Source organism: Aegilops tauschii, chromosome 6 (assembly GCF_002575655.3).
Source record: "Aegilops tauschii subsp. strangulata cultivar AL8/78 chromosome 6, Aet v6.0, whole genome shotgun sequence".
Lineage (NCBI taxonomy): Eukaryota > Viridiplantae > Streptophyta > Magnoliopsida > Poales > Poaceae > Aegilops > Aegilops tauschii.
In genome coordinates, this window is record NC_053040.3 from 486,529,929 (window position 1) to 486,552,595 (window position 22,667).

General features: G+C 43.2%; 2 protein-coding genes and 1 long non-coding RNA gene across 3 annotated transcripts; 2 read left to right on the forward strand and 1 right to left on the reverse strand.

Moving 5' to 3' along the window:
- Positions 1-2,749: 2,749 nt before the first annotated feature.
- LOC141026326 (uncharacterized) lies at positions 2,750-4,899 on the forward strand. The gene is made up of 2 exons (XR_012188272.1): positions 2,750-3,264; positions 4,399-4,899. It is a non-coding gene; the product is annotated as an uncharacterized lncRNA (long non-coding RNA).
- A 3,248-nt stretch (positions 4,900-8,147) lies between these two features.
- LOC109761905 (disease resistance protein RGA2-like) lies at positions 8,148-9,626 on the reverse strand. The gene has a single exon (XM_020320716.1). The coding sequence runs from the start codon at positions 9,624-9,626 to the stop codon at positions 8,148-8,150; it is 1,479 nt and encodes a 492-aa protein (XP_020176305.1).
- Positions 9,627-11,553: 1,927 nt separating this feature from the next.
- Positions 11,554-12,750, forward strand: LOC141026241 (protein FAR1-RELATED SEQUENCE 5-like). The gene has a single exon (XM_073502243.1). The coding sequence runs from the start codon at positions 11,575-11,577 to the stop codon at positions 12,748-12,750; it is 1,176 nt and encodes a 391-aa protein (XP_073358344.1). The 5' UTR covers positions 11,554-11,574.
- The last annotated feature ends 9,917 nt before the right edge of the window (positions 12,751-22,667 follow it).

Here is a 22,667-nt window from a genome sequence, read left to right on the forward strand (position 1 = left end):
GTTTGCGGGGTATGTTCGGGCGGGATTTTGGCGGTTACTTTGCGGGTCAGAGCTTTTTACGGGGTCTACTATAGATGATCTTAGAGCGCACAAGATCACCAGCCAGCCACCATGTTTTTTTAAGTTTTTTTTTAAGATAATGATCGCCTCAAGAAGCATGCAACCGCGCGCCCCAGCCCCTATCCTATGACACAATTTATAGTCGTGGAAAAAAGACAAGGTGGATTTATCCACAGAATGGAGAAGAGGAGGGTTGAGTGGGATATGATTTACGAATCAACCTGTGGATAGATGGTTATAAGAAGATGGTATCCATAGACCATTAGGTTTCGAGTCTTAGATTTGATACTGGCGCTCGCATTTTCTTGGATTTATTTCAGATTTTTTCGATGATGTGTGTTTAGTGAGAGAAGACATCCTCATCGACTACAAAAGCATCTGTGATGACTTTGTTAAGATGATGTGCCTACTCAGTCTATAGGAGGTGCTTATAGGAATAAGATACGTATGTAGATGTGCGTTCATAAAAATAAGTGTATACGTTTATAAACTGTGTTAGAAGAAGTTTGATATTTGTTTGGTTGGTGGTGGCAGCTAGTTGACGCGTTGGCGCCTGTGCGCCTGTGAGCAATTTAAACTAATCGCTCCCGATTAAGTATGGACGGCCGGCAGGCGAAGGATGCGTAACGGCGATGGAGTTTATTTTTAATACTGTACAGACGCAGATGCTTCTGTATATACATACGCACTTATCATATGAATACGCAACAAGTAATTCGGAATGGAGGGAGTACTCCCTCCGTCCCATAATACAAGACGTTGTTAGTTCGAAAAAAAACATCTTATATTATAGGACATAGGATGTAAATTTAAAAACTATCGCTGTTTGCATGTCTACTTATACCTGTGTAGTCGAATGGATTAAATTACCCCTACAAAGGGAATGGATTAATTGAGCTAAAGAAAAGAAATGGGGCTGGGTTATTTATGCAATTTTGTTGAAAGGGCGGTAAGAGATTAAGGAATGGACTGATTGACGTGGAGACGCAGAAGTAAGAGTCCCAATCACATTACCAGCTGAGAACTTTGACGCAGAGAGTGAAGAAAGGCAGCACCTCAGAGCATCTCCAGCCGCGCCCCCAACAAGGCCCCCAGGCGATTTTTCGAACGCCGGCGTTAAAAAATCGGCCCAGTCACGCTCTCAGGAGCCCTTTTTTCGCCGGCTCGGGTCGAAATTGAAAGCCGGCGGACCCAACCCGAACCCGGCGCGCTGGGGGTGCTCGGGGGCGCCGGGCGAATTGTTTTTGGCGCGAAAGCACCGCGGGCCAGCCGCGTCAGCGACACCGCCCGCCTCGTCTTCTCTCGACGCCTCGGTTTCCCGCGGGGAATCAATGGCAAGGCTGCCGCTGGTCAGCTTTGCCATTGATTCCTCACGGGCGGCGCGTTCACAGGGCGGCGCGCCGACGCCTCCTCTCCCTAGGACGCGTACACACGGACGCGGCGCGGCTATATATGGCCTCGCTCGCCTGTGATGAGTGCCACCTCTCCTCCTCTCCCGAGCGCCGCCGCCGAGCTCTTCTCCCCCAGCCCTCACTCTCCCGAGCGCTGCCGCCGATCTCTTCTCCCCCAGCCACTCCATCTCCCGAGCGCCGCCGCCGATCAAGATGGTGACGGAGCGCCAGCGCGCCGCCCTGCGGCGCTTCGAGCAGCGCCGCCGAGGCCGCGACGAAGGAGGAGTCGTCATCATCGACGACAGCGATGACGACGACGACGCGCCGCCGTCGTCACCAGCCGGGGAGGGGTCCAGCAGGGGCGCCCGAGTCAAGGAGGAGAAGGCCGACGATGGCGGCAACGACGGCGACTTCTCGGCCTTCAGCAAGTTTTTTTTATTTGTTTTTATATGTAATGGCGACTACTCGACTTAAATCCGCGAATATAAGTCCAAGTTTGCCGAAATTTAGCGTGTTTTAGCCGAACTTTGCGTAAATTTGCTACACAATTTTTTTACCCGCGCTTGGTGCCGGCCCTGGGAGCGGCGGCTGGGGGCCAACTCGCCCAGGCCCATTTTTTTCGCCGGGTCACCCCCAGGCGGCGATTTTAGGCGCCCCGGGGGGGCCAACGGCTGGAGATGCTCTCAGTCCGAAGAAGCAAAGCGAAGCGTCTTTTTTCTTTTTTCTTTTTTTGACGGAAAGGCCTTCATGGCAAAGCGAAGCGCCTAGTCTATCTATTTGTTGTGGTGCGCATAAAGCCAAGCGACTACGTCAAAGTTGGGTCTGTTATTGCAGTTGGGATCGGGCCGCCGGCGTTTCTCCTATCCATATCCTTCCTTCTTCCTCGTGCGTCCACGTCTGCCTGTGGCATCCTTTTTTTTTTGCGGGTGTGTGGCATCCACAACTACAACTAGAGATGGAGACACGTCACTGCCACTCGATCCTTCTAGCAGAGGACAAAACTTGAATTTCCATGAGAAAGAAAAAACAAAACAAAACTCCAATGCTTCGAATCCCTCGATTCCCATTTAGCGCTTATAACGCCCCTGGCAATCGGTACACGGCGCACACCTCTTGTACGTAATGGGTTGGGCTCTCCTGCTGGGTTCCCAGCACGCTGTATTGTGCAGGGCCAACGAGCGGTCAACACGTGTCCTGACGGACCCCACCACAAAGCAACCACAATTCCTTTTTTTAATTTATATAGAAAATGTTTTTTCCTTGCCTTATCCCAGCGGTCTGCTGCTATTCCACAGCCCATAGCCACTCGTTCTACAGCTCCATGAAAGAGGATTCCAGCAAGGTGAGGTCCGCCGCTCGGCGCCGTGGCCGGCGGCCAGACGGGAGCTGTCGCGGCTAGCGCTGCACGTGTCCGGTGTGCTGCAACGCCCTGGCCGTGACCTTGGAAAGCGGCAAAGACGGCCTGTCGCGGCTAGTGCCGCCCGGCTCCGGCGTGCTGCGCCGCGTGGGGGCAGTGGCCTTGACCCCTTGACTGGAGGCAAGATGGGGTCCATGGAAGCTAGCTCCACTTGCTTCAGTCGCGCTGCGCCGCGCGGGCCGTTGCCTTGGCTGATGCGATGACGGGACCGTCGCGGCTAGCTCCGCCCGCCTCTGGCACGCCCAAGGCTGTGCCCGACCTGCTCCCTGGTAGAAGGTGGAACCACAACGCATGCACCCAGTCGGCGGGTGCGGCCGTGGCCGGTGGAGATGCCGCCGGAGGTCGCTGGGTCACACTTGAAGAAGGCGTGAGCTCAATGCAACTCAACAGGCAAAGGTGATTGTAGTTGTTTGCTTCTAGCTAACTAGCTCTCACTTATCCACCTATTGACATATGCACGTACTGAAATTAGAAGTATAAGAGCTATCCAGCTTCACCTATACATCTTCTCTGCTTTTCAATCACGAGTGCAGGTGAAATCGCAAATTGGTGAAAACTTCTCTTAAATTTAGTGCCCAAGACAACATTTAACTGGAAAGTGGAAAAATTACCAGCAACTACTCAATATCTTTCTTGATGATGGAACAGTTACACATCTCAAGGAAAAGTAGTACTCCCTCCATCCTAAAATAAGTGACTCAACTTTGTAGTGACGGAGGGATTACATCTGAAAGTAATTGTTTGTAGAGCAATCCTCAGGAGCAAAGTTTTTATAGAGCTATTTAAACGTGTTTCTCTTGTGCATGACTTGATTGGCTACCCAAGTCCTGAAAAAGGAAAGGAACGATTTTGTATGAGGAATAAAGAATTTGAGGGTATGATTTGTAAGTGAAACAATACCTTAGTTGATTTTAGTGAAAAATCACATGATATTCAGAGTCCTGGTTTTAGTGAAACCTGAAAAGCACTTCAAGATACAACAAAAGGTTTTGCAAAACATCACACGGTATTCACAGGAGCATTTGCAAAATATTTATCTTTTTCATTGATACATTAATCTCTATCATTAAAACTGGCAAAAGGATAATATGTCAAACGAGAAATCTCATGCAGTAAAATTTAAAATAAACCTAGGTTGTACTTTGTTAGTAGTGAACTTTGATTCTAAGTAACATCAAGCTGATGTCTGGTTACTAAATTAACTCATGATGCTGATGTATAATATCTCCCTCTTTTATTTAATTGTCCACGACTAATCTGCCATATATTGATGGATAAGCAGCAAACAAATGCAGATGATTCAGAGTTTCCAAGCATATTTGTTTATCTAGACAGAAACAGGGTAATGATATACAGCTAACACTGAAGCAAATAAATTATAATGCAATTCCGAAGGATTAATTTGCATGTGTTTGAACACAAGAAACAAGGTTATGGAAGATGAAGTATGGGGGCTATTTCTGAAGGATTAATTTACATGTCCTAGTTGTTTATTTGTTTTAATCTTATATGAGTGTTAATAATCTGTAGATTCCAGGCGCAATAATGGACCTATGGGCGATGAAGTGCCAGGAGCTCCTTCTATGCTGAAGAACACCATAGAGGTTGATCCATGGAGAGGGCAATTTTCTAGCAATCCTGATCTATTCTCTTGTATCCAGGGTGCAACAATCAACAATGGAGTACTCCTAGATGGGTAGGACACAGGATGTATAGCCATGAAGAAACTTTGGCGGCAAAATCTGTTGTTATGCGGTAGAAAAAAAAGGTTGTTTGCTGATTTTCTGGAACGTAACAGCAACTAGAGAGATGTGCTGTGTTTATTGAGTGGTGGGTCCACCAGGACATGTGTTGGCCGGTGGTTGGGCCTGCACAATACTGCGTGCTGGGAACCCAGCAGGAGAGCCCGACCCGTACGTAATGGGATGGCCCATGTAGCTGGTTCCTTTTTTTCTTCGCGAATGTTCCCGACCGGTTTTATGAAGCTTCTGACCGGTTTTGCAAAGGTTTAAGAAGCTCCCGGCCATTTTTTTCCCTGGTTTTCTATTCACTTTTCCCTTTTCGTTTTTGTTTTATTTTATTTTGCTTTTTCCGTTCTCGTGAGCCTCTTAGATACGCGAATTTTTTTCAAACCCATAATTTTTTTTTCATATGAAGCAAAGTGAAGCATCTTGTCTAGTCTACCAGTTGGGCTCAGGCCGCCCGCGTTTCCCCTCCCCTCTCTTGTGCATCCACGTCTAACAACGATGTATGCTACTACTACAAAATAATCAAAGGCCCTAGCAGAATGAATTACACTTAGCCATGCCCGCTGGATGTAATTTCAGGCCATTTGGTTGTGTAATTAAGTTGCATCGAAAACATAGCCTACACAAACCTTAAAGCGGCTTTGGGCCTGGCTCTAGAGGAACGATTGAATCAGCCATTTTTTCATAGCCAACCCTGAGCAATGCAACTCGAGGCACGTGGGTGGAGGTGGTTGCATATGTTTAGGAGAAAAACTAATAGAAACTTCAAATAGTTTCTATTAGTGCCACTGATGCAATAAAAACTAATAAAATCATTTTTTAAATACCAAAATGATTTCAAATTGATTTTCTCTGAATTCTTCATTGAAGGGAATCATTTTACCCTCATTTCCATATATTTTTCTTTAGGAGAAAAATAATTTGAATAAAAACTTCAAATGAATTTGAATTTGAGTTTCAAACCATTTGTAATTCTTTTCTATTTTCTTTGACCAAATATATTTCAAATGCCTCTAAATTTTTGAAGTGTCTTATTCCTTCTCTCATTTAGAATATTTCCAGAGAATTTGAAATTTAGAAATTCAAATAACTTCAAATGAAAGTGGGTTTCAGATAACTTAAAAGTGACTTTCAAAATGATTCTTTTAAACTTCTAAATCTCTTTCTTTTTAACTTGAAGAGGTCATTTTATCTTCTCTCATGAAAATCATTGAGTTGCATAAAGTTTTTGAATTTGAAATATTTTCAAATGGAATTCAAGTCTTTTCAAAAACCCTTTTCATTTATTTGATGGAAGGAGTCATGTCATCTTCACTCTAGGGTTTTGTGTTTGAATTGAATTTGAATTCATGGAACCAAATGTAAAAATGAAAGTTTGAGAAAGTCCTTTTATTCCCTCTCATTCAACTTTCAAAAAGTTTCAAATTCCACTTAATTTGACACAATCATTCATACAACAATCAAGAAAAAAATCAAAAATATTTATTTAATATAACATTCCAAAATTTAGAATTTTGGGTTGTTACAACACACGGGAGGCGGCGCGTTGTTTCTCAAAGCAGCGTCATAAATTCCCTCACTCTTCTCTCACCGCTCACTCTCCCCTCTCTCCACTCTCACACCAGCGACGGCGAGCAAAAGATCTAGATGGCAAGCATCGGAGCTAAGATCTGGACGGCGAGCATCGACTTCATCACGCCCAGGCGGAAGTTCATCAATGGTGGTAATCCCTCTATCCCCAATGGCATTGATAACCATGCTCGCATTCTATTTACGCTTGCATTCATTTAAATCCATTGCAAACCAACAAGAACTAGAGCGTAGCCGCGTCGAGCCTCCATAGACTTCAAGAACTTGATGGTCAATGAGCGAGCACCCAAGGATAATGTCTTCCATCTAGGGCCGGTGGCGAAGGGGTTCATGGTGACAGAGTGGAGCGGTGGTGAGACAGAGAGAGCTTTGGAAGACGAGACGATAGAAGACAAAGAGAGAAATGGGTGAAATATGTAGAGGAGTGCAGTTGTAGATACATAGGGGCTTTTGGAGGTTCAAGTGTGCTCAAATGATGCATCGGTCACGGGAATGAATCAATGTTGATTATGAAGTGTAGTAGATTTTCTGCATGCCTCCCTTGCTCTTGTTCATATGTGTATTAAAATTTTCCCCTCCATTGACCTCATGTTCATAATGTTCGATTCTGATTGAAAATGGTGCTACGGGAAACTCCTCCAAGGGCAAGGAGTTGTGCCGGACAAGAAGGACAAATTGGTGGTGGAGCTCGGCAGCGTCCCAAAGAGGCCTAAGAACTACAACCATTTTTATACAGTACAAAAATTTAACTCACGGTGTATTCAATGATATGTATTCTAAATGCAAATATTTTCTCACTAAACATGGTCAAAGTTTGATTTTTTTAATGAATATACGCACTATATTATGGAATGGTGGGCCAAGAGAAAAAAAGAAAGGTTCAAGGAGCTGGCCCACGAGAAGATGGGGCCCTCTACTATGCTCTAGCCCTTTAGGTTTGTGGCCCGACTCAAAACTGGCTTTTGTTATGGAATTTATTTATGGCAATACCTATAAGACGCATGTTGTGTCAGATAGAAGTGCAAACCCAAAAGCTAAAAGAAAATTGTTTTCTACTCCCTCCGTCTCATAATGTAAGACGTTGTCTTATATTATGGTAGGGGGGAGTATCATTTATATTTCTTTTTCTTCTTTAATTTTTCTCATCTCTTTTTTTTCTTCAAATTCACCTGATTTCAGTGTATGGACATTTTTAATACACTTTGGACTTTCTTAATATACATTTTTCGAAGACATTGAACATTTTGTTGAGTATGCGTTGGAGATTTTTCTAATACATGTTGAACATTTTTTAACAGAAGTGAAACATTTTGTGGATATACATTAAACATTTCCAGATACACGTTGAACAATTTTTAAATACACAATGGCCATTTAATAAATGCAACGAGAATAGTTTTTTGAATACATGGCGAGCAGAAACTATATGTCACGAATGATTTAAAAATTAGCTCAAACAAATTAATACATTTCATGAACATTTTTACGAATTACGTGCACAACTTTTTACATTTTTATAAATATTAAGAATAACTTTTTAAACATGTGAACATTTCTAAATATGTTGAGCACCTTTTAAAATGGTGCAAACATTTAAAAAATAATATAAATACCTAGCTGCAGGTGTAAAAATTGACTGATTTCCCCCGGAGTGACATGAGTTATTTGTTTTGACCAAAACAGTTACCCGGTATTTATTTTCTTACTTTGCTTGGCTTTCCCTTGTGTAGACTGCCCGCCAACTGCCAATGATAACTATGAGTCATTGTTAAGAGCTTGGAAATCACGGTACATAGCGTGCTTATACAGCTCGAAGTAATCAATCTTTTTTGAATGGCCAACAAAGCTTGGCGATTTAATTATGTCATACAGGGCCCATAGATTAATTTGTACAGATTTACAACAGCTCATTGTCCTCTTGTCTTCATCTCATAAACAAAACTACTTGTTCTGATTAAATCTTCTGCGCTTCTTGCTAGGCAAGACCGCACGTTCAGAAACATTCACCTCACCAGAGAATTTAGCAACGTTAACATACTTTTTATACGGCGGTATCCGCGACTCCCATGCTACTAACTCAAACTCCTCCTTCGGTGGAACAACCGAGCCGGCGATCAAGTCCCCAAACCTCACCTTGGGCAAATCCCTCACAGAATCGTCGTCTTCACAGTGCGGTGGCATGAGGCGAAGCGGAGCAGAGGTCGACGACACAAGTTTTGCTATATCCACTTGGCGATCTCTCTCCATGAGAAGCTTTGGATGTTCACGGAACACTGAGAGGTTGTTTGCCACCACGTTTCTGTACTTGTTGAGGATACGTTGCCAGAACTGAACATTCTGGTTCTTTCTGAAGATATCGGCGCACACATTTGCTACCACAAGTGAACCTCCCATCAACACAGCTAGCTCACTTGCTACCGCTGATAGCTGGGGGTGATCCTCTGGATTTGTGCTTCCGAATGCAAGGACCTTGAAGAGGTAACTGTACTCCTCGAGCGATAAGCTATTTATGTGCATCGGCCTTATGGTTCCGAGCCTAGACACATTCTCAATCCTACTTATGACTATGATCTTGCTTCCTTTGCCCATACGCTTGGCCGAGGAATAGAACTTTTGCCAACTCTCATCATCTATGTCTGAAGTAAATTCAACCACAACCAAAGTCCTCCCAGCTTGAATGAAAGCTCCATGCTCAGTTTTACAAATGCTTTCTCCATTCAGACGCAAGATCGAAGAGAAGTGTGACTGAACTCTGTCGTTATTACAAACATGCGCGACTAGAGTTTTTTTGCCCACTCTATTGGTGCTGATGATGGGAAGAACAGTTGGAGCGAAAGGGGGAATATTTTCTTGCAGCAAAACACTCATGATTTGTTGTTTTTCTACTTGACGTCCAAACATGAAGTTATCAGTGTATAGGTACGTGTCATAAGGGCTTCGGGACATGCGTTCACATCCGCCCACAAGAAATACGAACTCTTTCATGTTAGAAACCATGGTTTCTAAGTTCTCCAGTGAACTTTCAAGGTGATCAAATATTGTAGTGCTCCTAGTGGTATGAAAGCAGTTGATAGAATTGGTACGAAAGCAGTTGATAGAATTCACGAGCGACAAGGCATTGGAGCTGCTGCTAACCTCCTTTTCTTCACTTGAGCTGCAAAGGACCCTGTATTTGATGGTGTCCAGGACATGATAACCTTGGTACATGGCATCCACAAGCCTCTTGAGCTCAAGCAACAGTCTGGAGTTGGTGATGTATCGCCCCTCGGCCTCCTCGACGACCATGTGAACACGACGAAGCAGCTGTTGTAGCCTTTCCACCTTCTTCTCTAGATTTGCATGGCTCTCGTGCTTCTTTATCAAGAAGGATATGAACCGATTAACTAGGTCACCTGCAATCGCAGAGACAACCATCTCCATCTTCAATATTTCTTCGCGTTTCTTTTGTGTGTGTGTAGAGAGAGAGAGAGAGAGAGAGAGAGAGAGAGAGAGAGAGAGAGAGAGAGAGAGAGAGAGAGAGAGAGTAATATTAAATCTTCCAATTCCGAGCGTCATGCTATTGCTCTTGGAGAAAGGGTTGGTTGCGAGAGAAAGACTAAAATCTTGCAATTCCGTGTGAACATGGCATGCTATTGCTACCCGTGAAAGTTATTGGTTGAAAGTTGGGAAATATCTTGCGTGAACAACACGTCAAGACTGAAAATCTTGGAATTCCACCTGAACTACAGCCACGTATTGCTCTCGGTGAAAGGGACTTGTTGAAAGTTGAAACTAACCTCTACCACACAACAGAACCCATGGTGATTTGTTGGGTGGTGCAAGAAATTATCACACGAGACCTTTCTTTTCCGCATAAGAATACGCAGATGTGTACCACGGCATCGATCAATTCTTTGAAATTCTTACCGTCTCCTGTTTTATTGACATTAGTAAGTACACTACAAAAAAAATCACTTTAAAGCTGGGGCTCCTTTGGGTCGGTTTTTTGGAGAAAAAAATGAAAATGAAAATCGCAAGCTTAAAAAAATTCAGAGAAAATGATCCACATGAACGTATGAATGAATTCTACATGTGTATATAATTCCTTTATGAGATTGAGATATTATAACTCTGGTCTACAAAAGAAACAAATTCATTGATTTTTAGCACTTAGACTATTCACTACTAAAACCCATAAAAAATCGTGTAGGTTAACAAATTTGTGGATTTCTTAAGATCCATAAATTTGTTCTTTGCGTAGCTCGCATGTTAGACGTAGCAGAGAAGCAAGGAAGCAAGAAATGCCGACGTGGTCACCCCACCGCCTCCCTCGCCAAGCAAGGAAGCAAGGACGGAAAAAAAAACCTTGCTTATGCAGTCGACTGGATTTGATTAAAGAACCTGGACTTATTTATGCAGCGTTATTGAAAAAGCTGGGCTGGATGGGTTGATTTGGAGTGTTCAAAAGAAATCGAAGTCCCAATCAGGCAATCACACTCGTAGCTGAGAACTTTGACACGGAGAGTGAAGAAAGGTGGCACCTCTGAAGAATCAAAGCGAGGAAAGCTAGTAATACTCCTTAAACGTTTTTATATTTCTTTAGAGCTCCTTTACGGTGATTGGGGCGGTACTCGGAGTACTTTCGAGTACTTATCCCTCCGATTTTATTAGCCGTCCGATCTGGTGGGGGATTAAGAATGAATTAACTTAATTAGTTTAATCAGAGAAGGGCATAATGGTGCAGGGTAAAAAAAAAATTCAACCGATCACGTCCACGACCAAAACCACGTATAGATCTAGTAGCTCGGTCAAGTCCTCCTTCTCGTCCTCTTCCTTCTGTCCGACGAGCCCGGCGAGAGGAACCAATTCACCGTCGTCGGCGTCGTTCTCGTCCTCTTCCTTCTGTCCGACGAGCCCGGCGAGAGGAACCAATTCACCGTCATCGGCGTCGTTCTCGTCCTCCTCCTGGTCCCCTTCACTATAAAAGACATGGTCGGCGGCAGGAAGAAGAATAAGGCGTGACATCTGCGGTGGCAGCGTCGGCGGCGGTATAGGAGAAAGCCCCCCGCTGATCCCATCGCTTCCGGACTTGCATCTTAAGGTATGAATCGCCCGAATCTCAACTTACTTTGATTCGTAGCCTGCACTTCCTATTTAGATTTGTTTAGTCATCATCGATTTAGGTTTCCCTAGTGCATGCAATTCAATTTAGAATTTTTCATCATCCATGGTCACTTCACTAGTTTACGGGGACCCAGTTTATGGACGTTTATGATCGCTTGCCATAACATGTACAAGGAGCAAAGTTTAAAATTCCATGCAAGATTTCGTACTGGGTTTTGCATGCATTTATGTCTGTCCTTTCAGATTTTTATTCGTCCGAATTGTGATGCAGGAAGACATGGCGGACGTAAGTCACGAGTCAATGATGGAGTACTATCATATTGCCAACAAGATGTTTAATAGTGAGGATGAAGGTTATACATTCTATAACAAATATGGTCTTGAGAAAGGTTTTAGTGTCCGGAGAAGCTATGTCGAGTGGGATGGATCCAACTGCCATATAATTTTAAGGAAATTTGTGTGTAGTCGTGAAGGGGTTCGTGAAGAGAAGCACATGAAGAGAAAGATGGAAGATAGAAAGAGGAGGCCACGGAGTATAACTCGTGTAGGGTGTAAAGCTAAATTGGTGATTGCAAGACAGGAGGAAACAGGTCAGTGGTTTGTCAAGGATTTCATCGATGAACACAACCATCCTCTAGCCCCACGGGATCTGTCGTGTCTTTTGCGTTCACACAGAAGAATTAGCGATGAGCAGAAAGCGGACATTGCAGACATGGAAAAATCTGGGATCAGAAAACACCATATTATGGATATTATGTGCATGCAATACGGTGGATATGATGAGGTTGGATGCATTATGAGGGACATTTACAATTTCTGCCATGCTAACAAGCAGGAAACAATTTCTTCCGGGGATGCTCAAACGGTGATCAATCACATGGTGGCGAGGCAAGAGCAAGATTCAGATTTTTTCTTCAGGTACTTGGTTGATGAAGCTGGCCATCTGAAGGGACTGTTCTGGTGTGATAGTCAATCCCGACTTGACTACGAGGCTTTCGGAGACGTTATTGTTTTTGATAGCACATACAGAACCAATAAGTACAATCTGCCATTTGTGCCATTTGTCGGGTTGAATCACCACCGCAGCACCGTTATTTTTGCATGTGGTATCATTTCACATGAAACAAGCCAGGCATACGAGTGGATGTTACGGACCTTTTCTGATGCTATGGGACAAAAGCATCCTATATCTGTGATCACGGATGGGGACCTTGCAATGCAGAGAGCAATCAGGGTGGTGTGGCCTGACTCAAACCATAGGCTCTGTATATGGCACATTCAGCAGAACATTGTACGCCATCTGCATGATGACGCGGTAAAGGAGGAATTCCGATCTTTCATATATGATACATCTTCCATTGAAGAGCCACTAGTAGAAAACATGGTTTTGGTTCGGCCAGAAAAGAGCATTAATCCCGGTTGCATTACGAACCGGGACTAATGTGAGCATTAGTCCCGGTTCAAGCGGCTAGGGCACCGTACAGGCATTAGTCCCGGTTCAAATGCGACCTTTAGTCCCGGTTGGTGCCACGAACCGGGACTAAAGGGTGCGATGCCCATTAGTACCGGTTCGTGGCACCAACCGGTACTAAAGGTCTAACCTTTAGTACCGGTTCGAGCCACCAACCGGTACTAATGGGGTTTGAGGCATTAGTACCGGTTCATGCACGAACCGATACTAAAGGTCCCATTTTCAAACTCTACCACCCCCCCCCCCCCCCGGGTGGATCGCCTTTTCAGTTTTGTAAAAAGCAAAAGAAAATGATAAAAACTTCAAAAATTAAAATCCTTCCAGATGTAGTTATGTTACTACATGTACTAGTTAGGAAAATTTAAAAACTTAAATTTGGACATGTTTTGCAAAAAGTGTAGGGAAAATGTAAAACGGCTATAACTTTTGCATACGATGTCAGAAAAAAAATGTATAATATGTCAAAATGTTCAGCACGAAAATCCGCATCCGATTTTGACCGCCTACGGCCTGTTTGCAAATTTTTAGAATCCTCAAATTCTAAAAGGAAAAAAAGTTATGCTCAAATTTCTGTTTTTTTTTTTTGAATTTTTGTTAAATCTGGTCAAACTATGGTCAAACTACTTATTCAAGAAGTATTAGTGGTACTAAATAATTATTCAAGAATATTAGTGTTACTAAATAATTATTTCAGTTTTTTGAATTTTGGTCAAATCTGGTCAAACTGTGGTCAAACAATGGTCAAACTAATTATTCAAGAAATATTAGTGTTACTAAATAATTATTTTAGTTTTTTTGAATTTTGGTCAAATCTGGTCAAACTGTGGTCAAACTACTTATTCAAGAAATATTAGTGTTACTAAATAATTATTGTTTTTTAGAACAATAGTTTCAAACTCAAAAAGTGAAATGTGTGACTTCCTGCTCAAGCTAAATTCCTGAGGGTTAATAGGATTGACATCTTACTATTGTCAGGAAAACAACAAGTGCAGACTTGGAAACGAGGGAGAATAGAACCCGGAAGTTAAGCGTGCTCAGACTGGAGTAGTGAGAGGATGGGTGACCATTCGGGAAGTTAGATGATTTGGAATGATGAGGGGTGATTAGAGATTAGAGGTGAAATTGAGCAGTGATGAGGGGTGATTAGAGATTAGAGGTTAAAAAAATTCAGAAATTTGAAAATAAAAAAAATTCAAATTTTTTTTTTGAAAAAAAAATCATAAAATTTCCTTTAGTACCGGTTGGTGTTACCAACCGGGACTAAAGGTGGACCTCCAGGCAGCGGCCACGTGGAGGGCCTTTAGTCCCGGTTTGTGTAAAAACCGGGACTAAAGGGGGAGGCTTTAGTAACGACCCTTTAGTCCCGGTTCCAGAACCGGGACTAAAGGCCCTTATGAACCGGGACTAAAGGCCCTTTTTCTACTAGTGAGCATGAGAGAAAATGGTTACACTTCTTACAACGGAATAAAGTAACAAGTGAGGACTCCTGGCTGCATCAGATGTATAAGATGAGAAAACTGTGGTGTGCTCCATATCTTGAGGGCCGTTGTTTTCTAGGATTGAGCAGCAATCAGCGGAGTGAGAGTTTAAACTCGGTGCTACATACGCATCTTGAGGCTAAGATGACGTTGTTTCAAATGCTAGAGCACTATGAGCGTTGCCTTGCGTCGCGACGCTTGAACGAGGCTCTCCAAGACGTCGAGGCCTTACAGTCCGTTCCGTTCACAGAGGAAAATGCTTCAGTTCTTGAGAAACACGCCGCGAAAGTTTTCACTCCTGCTGTGTTTAAGTTGGTCTTATGGAGCAAAGATGCTGTCAAAAAATGTGAGATCAGAGAGGTACTTGATGCAGCAGAGGTTACCACATACGTTGTGTCTAAGAAGGAAAGAATGGATAAAAAGATCGAAGTGCGCACGGAGTCGAAGGAAGGTATGCTTCGCAGTATCAGTTGTTCTTGCCGCAAATTGGAATGCGCAGGCACACCATGTTCTTGCCGCAAGAAGAAACACTGCCCAGGTGTTGTGTTCTCACTAGGTGGACAATGAGTCCAAAATGTGCATTCGCACCGACCAGAAAGAGCGAGATGTATGCATACTCTGCAGCCCTACAAAGGTACCGTAAGCTAAGGAATTTTAGTCACGCAGCATGTTTCAAGGCATGCCACTCTGATGAGGCGTTTTAGCATCTAAAAAGGGTTTTGGAAGGACAAGATGTTTGCAAGGGATCAACAAGTGAACAAGCTGATAGCAAGGGATCAACTAATGCTCAGGGTAACAACATTAGGTTTGGCCCGTTGATGCCACAATCGGCTAACCTTGATGGTGAAGGTTTCAAAAAGGTTCTGGATCCCGTGCATGTGCCAGGCCGAGGTGCTCCGAAGAAAAGGCTACAGGCAAAGATGAAGAAAACCAGAACAAAGGGTAGATGTAGCTATTGTCATGAGGCAGATGGTCACAATCGACGTACGTGCGCCAAATTGATAGAGGTACCTAATATACCATAATTTAATGTTTTAATGTGTCCAAATATATTCCATGACATTAATAATATCCTTATGTGCAGGATCTCAAAGCAGAACTATGATAGCTACAACATTGTGCGCACGGTCGGACATCAAGTACGTCGACGATCAACCTGATGTTGGCGTGTGCATTGTCGTCTATGTCTAGTATCGTGTGACCTTTTCTCTAAAATACTTCATTCTGTCAGTTAGTGACTGACTCATATTGTATGACTCGGCTATTTGGTTGTCCACTCCCTTGTAACAGTATTAGTTTGGGATTTTTTTTTGCATTTTATATGTGAGTTTTTCAAGTACAACCTCAAGAATCATGGTTTCTTTGTGGCCAGCGTGTAGCTTGTTTAGGTTGCACGATAAAATTTAGAAATAGATGTAATGGAGGAATTATATTTCGCTCCTGAAAACAAAATAAAAGCCTGATAAATCCGAAAAATACATTAGTCATCCATGCTCTCCAATTGAAGAATATACAGGATGAATACAGATGATGAATCATACTCATCCTACATATCCTCCACGTAGAGTGCAAGGAAAATTGCTTGCGACTTCTTATCACAGTGTGTTTGTATCTGCATGTACAACTCACCATGCTACAGGGGAGCCAGGCGAACAAAACAGTGAAAACGGCGAAGAAACTGGTGAAGAAATCGTTCCGGGTGAGTTATATCGCGTGTGCCGCAGCGTGGGGAACATATCCTCCTCGGGATTTCCGTCGCAGAGGCCCAGGCAATCGTCTCCGGGATCAGCGCCAGGTGACAGCTGCGGATTCGCGGCAGATCGACCAGACGCGCCAGCTGCGGTCGGCTGCACGCGCGCCTCCGACCCGCCGCTCGACACGCGGCCACCTCGGACCGGGCGAGGCGCGCCCTCCGGCTCGCACCAATAACCGGCGGCCACGCGGAAACCAGATAATGGTCAGGGACGCACGCGCTTTGCGGCCCAGCCCGTGTGCTACAAGCGGCGCCCCGCCGTTCACCAGGCGGACGTGGAGACAGCCCCTGACTCCAGTGGGCCTGCAACATCATGGGCTCATGATGAGTCTGCGAGCCGCCCTGGATCTTCTGCCGCTCCACTCTCACCAGCGCCTCGGCCCGCTGCCACAGAAGATCAGGACCGCCCGAAACCGGCTGCTGCAGGCTAATCTGCCTCGGATTTCGTCGTTGTCCTGTCTCCAGAAAGGGCTACGGGATATTCTGCGGCCGCGAACTCTCCTGCACCTCAATGGTCCCTCCGGAATGCGGTGATTTTTTTGACCACCTCCAAATCACCACAATTTTGGCACACATGATCTCTTGCACAAACAAAGCTAGGTTTCCAAGGTTTTATATTTTTTTGAATTTATACAACCCTCTAGACTGACTGATCAAAACATCTGTCTATACCTCAAGGGGCATTGTAAAATATATTTTTCCAAGTTTTCTTTCGTGGACATGTTTGCCACATGTGGGTCGCCGTGTCATAGAGAAATTGGGTGATTTGGAGGTGGTCGAAAAAATCACCTTTGTTCAAAAAATGGCTTAAGTAAAAGACCAAATGGTCCCTCCGGAATGCGGTGATTTTTTCGACCACCTCCAAATCACCTCAATTTTGGCACACATGATCTCTTGCACAAACAAAGCTAGGTTTCCAAGGTTTTATATTTTTTTGAATTTTTTTGAATTTATACTGCCCTCTAGACTGACTGATCAAAACATCGGTCTATACCTCAAGGGGGCATTGTAAAATATATCTTTTCCAAATTTTCTTTCATGGACATGTTTGGGACATGTGGGTCGCCGTGTCATAGAGAAATTGGGTGATTTGGAGGTGGTGGAAAAACCACCTTTGTTCAAAAATGGCTTAAGTTAGACCAAATGGTCCCTCCGGAATGCGGTGATTTTTTCGACCACCTCCAAATCACCCAAATTTTGGCACACATGATCTCTTGCACAAACAAAGGTAGGTTTCCAAGGTTTTATATTTTTTTAAATTTTTTGAATTTATACTGCCCTCTAGACTGACTGATCAAAACATCGGTCTATACCTCAAGGGGCATTGTAAAATATATATATTTTCCAAATTTTATTTCATGGAAATGTTTGGCACATGTGGGTCACCGTGTCATAGAGAAATTGGGTGATTTGGAGGTGGTGGAAAATCCACCTTTGTTCAAAAAATGGCTTAAGTTAGACCAAATGGTCCCTCCGGAATGCGGTGATTTTTTCGACCACCTCCAAATCACCTCAATTTTGGCACACATGATCTCTTGCACACAAAAAAGATAGGTTTCCAAGGTTTTATATTTTTTGAATTTTTTTGAATTTATACTGCCCTCTAGACTGACTAATCAAAACAACGGTCTATACCTCAAGGGGGCATTGTAAAATATATTTTTTCCAAGTTTTCTTTCATGGACATGTTTGACACATGTGGGTCGCCGTGTCATAGAGAAATTGGGTGATTTGGAGGTGGTGGAAAAAACCACCTTTGTTCAAAAAATGGCTTAAGTAAAAGACCAAATGGTCCCTCCGGAATGCGGTGATTTTTTCGACCACCTCCAAATCACCCAAATTTTGGCACACATGATCTCTTGCACAAACAAAGCTAGGTTTCCAAGGTTTTATATTTTTTGAATTTTTTTTAATTTATACTGCCCTCTAGACTGACTGATCATAACATCGGTCTATACCTCAAGGGGGCATTGTAATGGCACATGTGGGTCACCGTGTCATAAAAAATTTGGGTGATTTGGAGGTGGTGGAAAAAAAATCACCTTTGTTCAAAAAATGGCTTAAGTTAAGACCAAATGGTCCCTCCGGAATGCGGTGATTTTTTCGACCACCTCCAAATCACCCAAATTTTGGCACACATGATCTCTTGCACAAACAAATCTAGGTAAGTCAGTGAGCATGTGTTAAATTTTGTTGACTAATTTCAATATGAATGCAAAAAATGTACACCTACCATACCAGAGGCAGGAGTTTTCATACACCACGGCCTGTATACGACTAGGAATCCAACAGTTTATGGGCAAGGATACAGGCCCGGGGTACAGATTACTCTTCTGCTGGTGGGGCCAACTGATCAAAGAGCATGAAACATTAGGCAAAGTACTGCCTGCATATGAGAGGAGCTTGAGTGGGGAGGCACAGCCGGGTATATAAGCTGGTGCGTCTCCCTCTCGCTCGGCGAGGTGGGACTAAACTCCCACCACAGTCTGCTTTGCCCTGGTGCGCCCACGCGATGGGCCAGATTAGATGGGCTTTCATAGGCCAGCCTATCCCGCGTGCTGGACCACGCGTGGGTCTAGATGTCTAGGCTGGCCCATGCTTTTCCTTTTGTTTATTTTTTTCCTTTTCCTTTTGTTTACATAAAAATTACCTGACCACTCAAAAAATAACATGTTACATCTTATTTCAAATTCTCTTTTTTGCGATATTTGGTTTGCATTTTCTATAAATCCTAAAAAATACATCAGTCATCCTTGCTCTCCAAGTGAAGAATATATAGGATGAATACAGATGATTAATCATACTCATCCTACATATCCTCCACGTAGAGTGCAAGGAAGACCAACGCTTGTGATAATCAAATAGATGAAGGTATTTAAGCCGGCGCAGCACTTGCTCGGGGGGGCGAGGTGGGACTAAAAATATTAAGACGTGATCCTGGCTCGAGATCGGCGGGACGTGGGCCGGCCCGCCCTGAATTGCTTGAATGGGTCGGGCTTTGGGGGAGGAGGCGTGGCGGACGTGGGAAACCTACGTGCATGCATGGAACTGCACAGTAGGCGGATCGCGCGGGATTATCGAACTGGGCCCGACAGGCGTACATGTGCGGGGCCCGCATAGATTAATTCGGTCGGCCTGTCTCCGGGTGACGACGCGCGGGCGTGCGACGGCCCTTTCTCGTGCGCTTTGGCGGGGATCCGCCTGCGCTTTGATGCGCCCTGACACCACACCGATCCCGGAGCAGATCTCGTCAGGTCTGACTCCGCGGATCCCGAGGATGATTCGCCAGCAATTTTGTCACTTTGTGCCACATAAAATGTCCGTTTGGTTTATTTCTTGCACCGTTTTGCAGCAATTTTTTTTTCAGTCGCAGTTGTACATGATCCTGCAGCACCTGCTCATTAACAACTACTCCCTCCGTTCGTAAATATAAGTCTTTTTTGAGATTTCAGTATGAAATACATACGGAGCAAAATGAATGAATGTACACTCTAAAATACGTCTATATACATCCGTATGTAGTCTATACTGAAATATCTTAAAAACATATAGTATTTAGGAACGGACGGAGTGTACAGTTGGGTATAAACACATGGATGTCGCGTCGGAAATGGAAATCACATTCTAGGAAAAATGTTGTTACAAGACCTCCATCGTGAATGAATTGTTCCATAACAGCAAACATTCATAAAAAAACCAAAAAATGTTGTCTCCAGCTTAAAACGTTTAAAATAACATTAGCCCTCCTACGGAAGCTCGTCTCCGGTGCCAAAATCCAGTGACTTCTTCGTATTGGGTCTTTCGTCACTTCTTTCATGAGAAAATCATAGTCCAATACGCCGGGTTCAAACAATCTCATCTCAATGGGTCTTTCGTCAAAGTATCCTGTCGGGACATGCGAAAGCTCACAATCCCTATGAATGTAAAATTCCATTACCGGCACCTACATATGAGTATCTCACGTCAAATTTAATACATTGCAATCACCAAAGTTCCATAAATAATTTTTTATGTGCGAAGAAACCCAAGGTTGAACCCAAACCCGAGACCCAAGGTTGAACCCAAGGATACTTTGACGAAAGACCCATTGACTAAGTGAAGAAACCCAAGGTTGAACCCAAACCCGAGACTAAGTGCTTCTGAAATGAGGGGAACGGTCACTGAAGCAGAACTACCCTAGATACTTCGTAGATGAGAAGGCTGGCAAGGTCGACAGAAGTATATTGGATATACATTATATTAATGTGTACTTTACTAGTACTCCTAGTAGCACCAGGGTATTAGATACCGGTTCGGTTGCTAAGTGTTAGTAACTCGAAATAAAAGCTGCGGAATAAACGGAGACTAGCTAAAGGTGAGATGACGATATGTGTTGGAAGTGTTTCCAAGGTTGATGTGATCAAGCATCGCATGCTCCCTCTACCATCGAGATTGGGGTTAAACCTGAATAATTGTTATTTGGTGTTTGCGTTGAGCATAGACATGATTGGATTATGTTTATCGCAATACGGTTATTCATTAAAGGAGAATAATGGTTACTCTGTCTATTTGAATAATACCTTCAATGGTCTTGCACCTAAAATGAATGGTTTATTGAATCTTGATCGTAGTGATACACATGTTCATGCCAAAAGATATAAGATAATAATGATAGTACCACATACTTGTGGCACTGCCACTTGAGTCATATTGGTATAAAACGCATGAAGAAGCTCCATGTTGATGGATCTTTGGACTCACTCATTTTTGAAAAGATTGAGACATGCGAACCATGTCTATTAGTATATATGCATGAAGAAAGTCCATACAGATGGATCGTTTGGACTCACTTGATTTTGAATCACTTGAGACATGCAAATCATACCACATGGGCAAGATGACTAAAAGGCCTCGTTTTCAGTAAGATGGAACAAGAGAGCAACTTGTTGGAAGTAATACATTTGATGTGTGCAGTCCAATGAGTGCTGAGGCACGCAGTGGATATCGTTATGTTCTTACTTCACAGATGATTTGAGTAGATGCTGAGAATATTTACTTGATGAAACACAAGTCTGAATTATTGAAAGGTTCAAGTAATTTCAGAGTGAAGTTGAAGATCGTCGTGACAAGAGGATAAAATGTCTGTGATATGATCATAGAGATGAATATCTGAGTTACAAGTTTGGCACACAATTAAGAAACTGTGGAAATTGTTTCACAACTAATACCGCCTGGAACACCATAGTGTGATGGTGTGTCCGAACATCATAACTGCACCCTATTGGATATGGTGCATACCATGATGTCTCTTATCGAATTACAACTATCTTTTATGGGTTAGGCATTAGAGACAACCGCATTCACTTTAAATAGGGCACCACGCAATTTTGTTGAGACGACACCGTATGAACTATGGTTTAGAGAAACCTAAGCTGTCGTTTCTTAAAAGTTTGGGGCTGCGACGCTTATGTGAAAAAGTTTCAGGCTGATAAGCTCGAACCCAAAGCGGATAAATGCATCTTCATAGAATACCCAAAACAGTTGGGTATACCTCCTATTTCAGATATGGAAGCAAAAGTGATTGTTTCTAGAAACGGGTCCTTTCTCGAGGAAAAGTTTCTCTCAAAAGAATTGAGTGGGAGGATGGTGGAGACTTGATGAGGTCATTGAACCGTCACTTCAACTAATGTGTAGCAGGGCACAGGAAGTTGTTCCTATGGCACCTACACCAATTGAAGTGGAAGCTTATGATAGTGATCATGAAACTTCAGATCAAGTCACTACCAAACCTCATAGGACGACAAGGATGCGTACTACTTCAGAGTGGTACGTAATCCTGTCTTGGAAGTCATGTTGCTAGACAACAATGAACCTACGAGCTATGGAGAAGCGATGGTGGGCCCAGATTCCGACGAATGGCTCGAGGCCATAAAATCCGAGAGAGGATCCATGTATAAAAACAAAGTATAGACTTTGGAAGAACTACTTGATGGTCGTAAGGTTGTTGGGTGCAGATGGATTTTAAAGGGAAGACAAAAAATGATGGTAAGTGTCACCATTAAGAAAGCTCGACTTGTCGTTAAGATGTTTTCCGGCAAGTTCAAGGAGTTGACTGCGATGAGACTTTCTCACTCGTAGCGATGCTAAGAGTCTGTTAAAATTATATTAGCAGTTACTGCATTATTTATGAAATCTTGCAGATAGGATGTCAAAACATTGTTTCCTCGACGATTTTCTTGAGGAAAGGTTGTATGTGATACAACCAGAAGGTTTTGTCAATCCTGAAAGATGCTAACAAGTATGCAAAGCTCCAGCAATCCTTCTAAGGATTGGAGTAAGCATCTCGGAGTTGGAATGAACGCTTTGATGAGATGATCAAAGATTTTGGGTTTATACAAAGTTCATGAGAAACTTGTACTTCCAAAGAAGTGAGTGGGAGCACTATAGAATTTTTGATGAGTATATGTTGTTAACATATTGTTGATCAGAAATGATGTAGAATTTCTGGAAAGCATCCAGGGTTATTTGAAAAGTGTTTTTTAATGGAAAACCTGGATTAAGCTACTTGAACATTGATCATCAAGATCTATAAGGATAGATTAAAAAAACGCTTAATAGTACTTTCAAATGAATACATACCGTGACAAGATTTTGAAGGAGTTCAAAATAGATCAGCA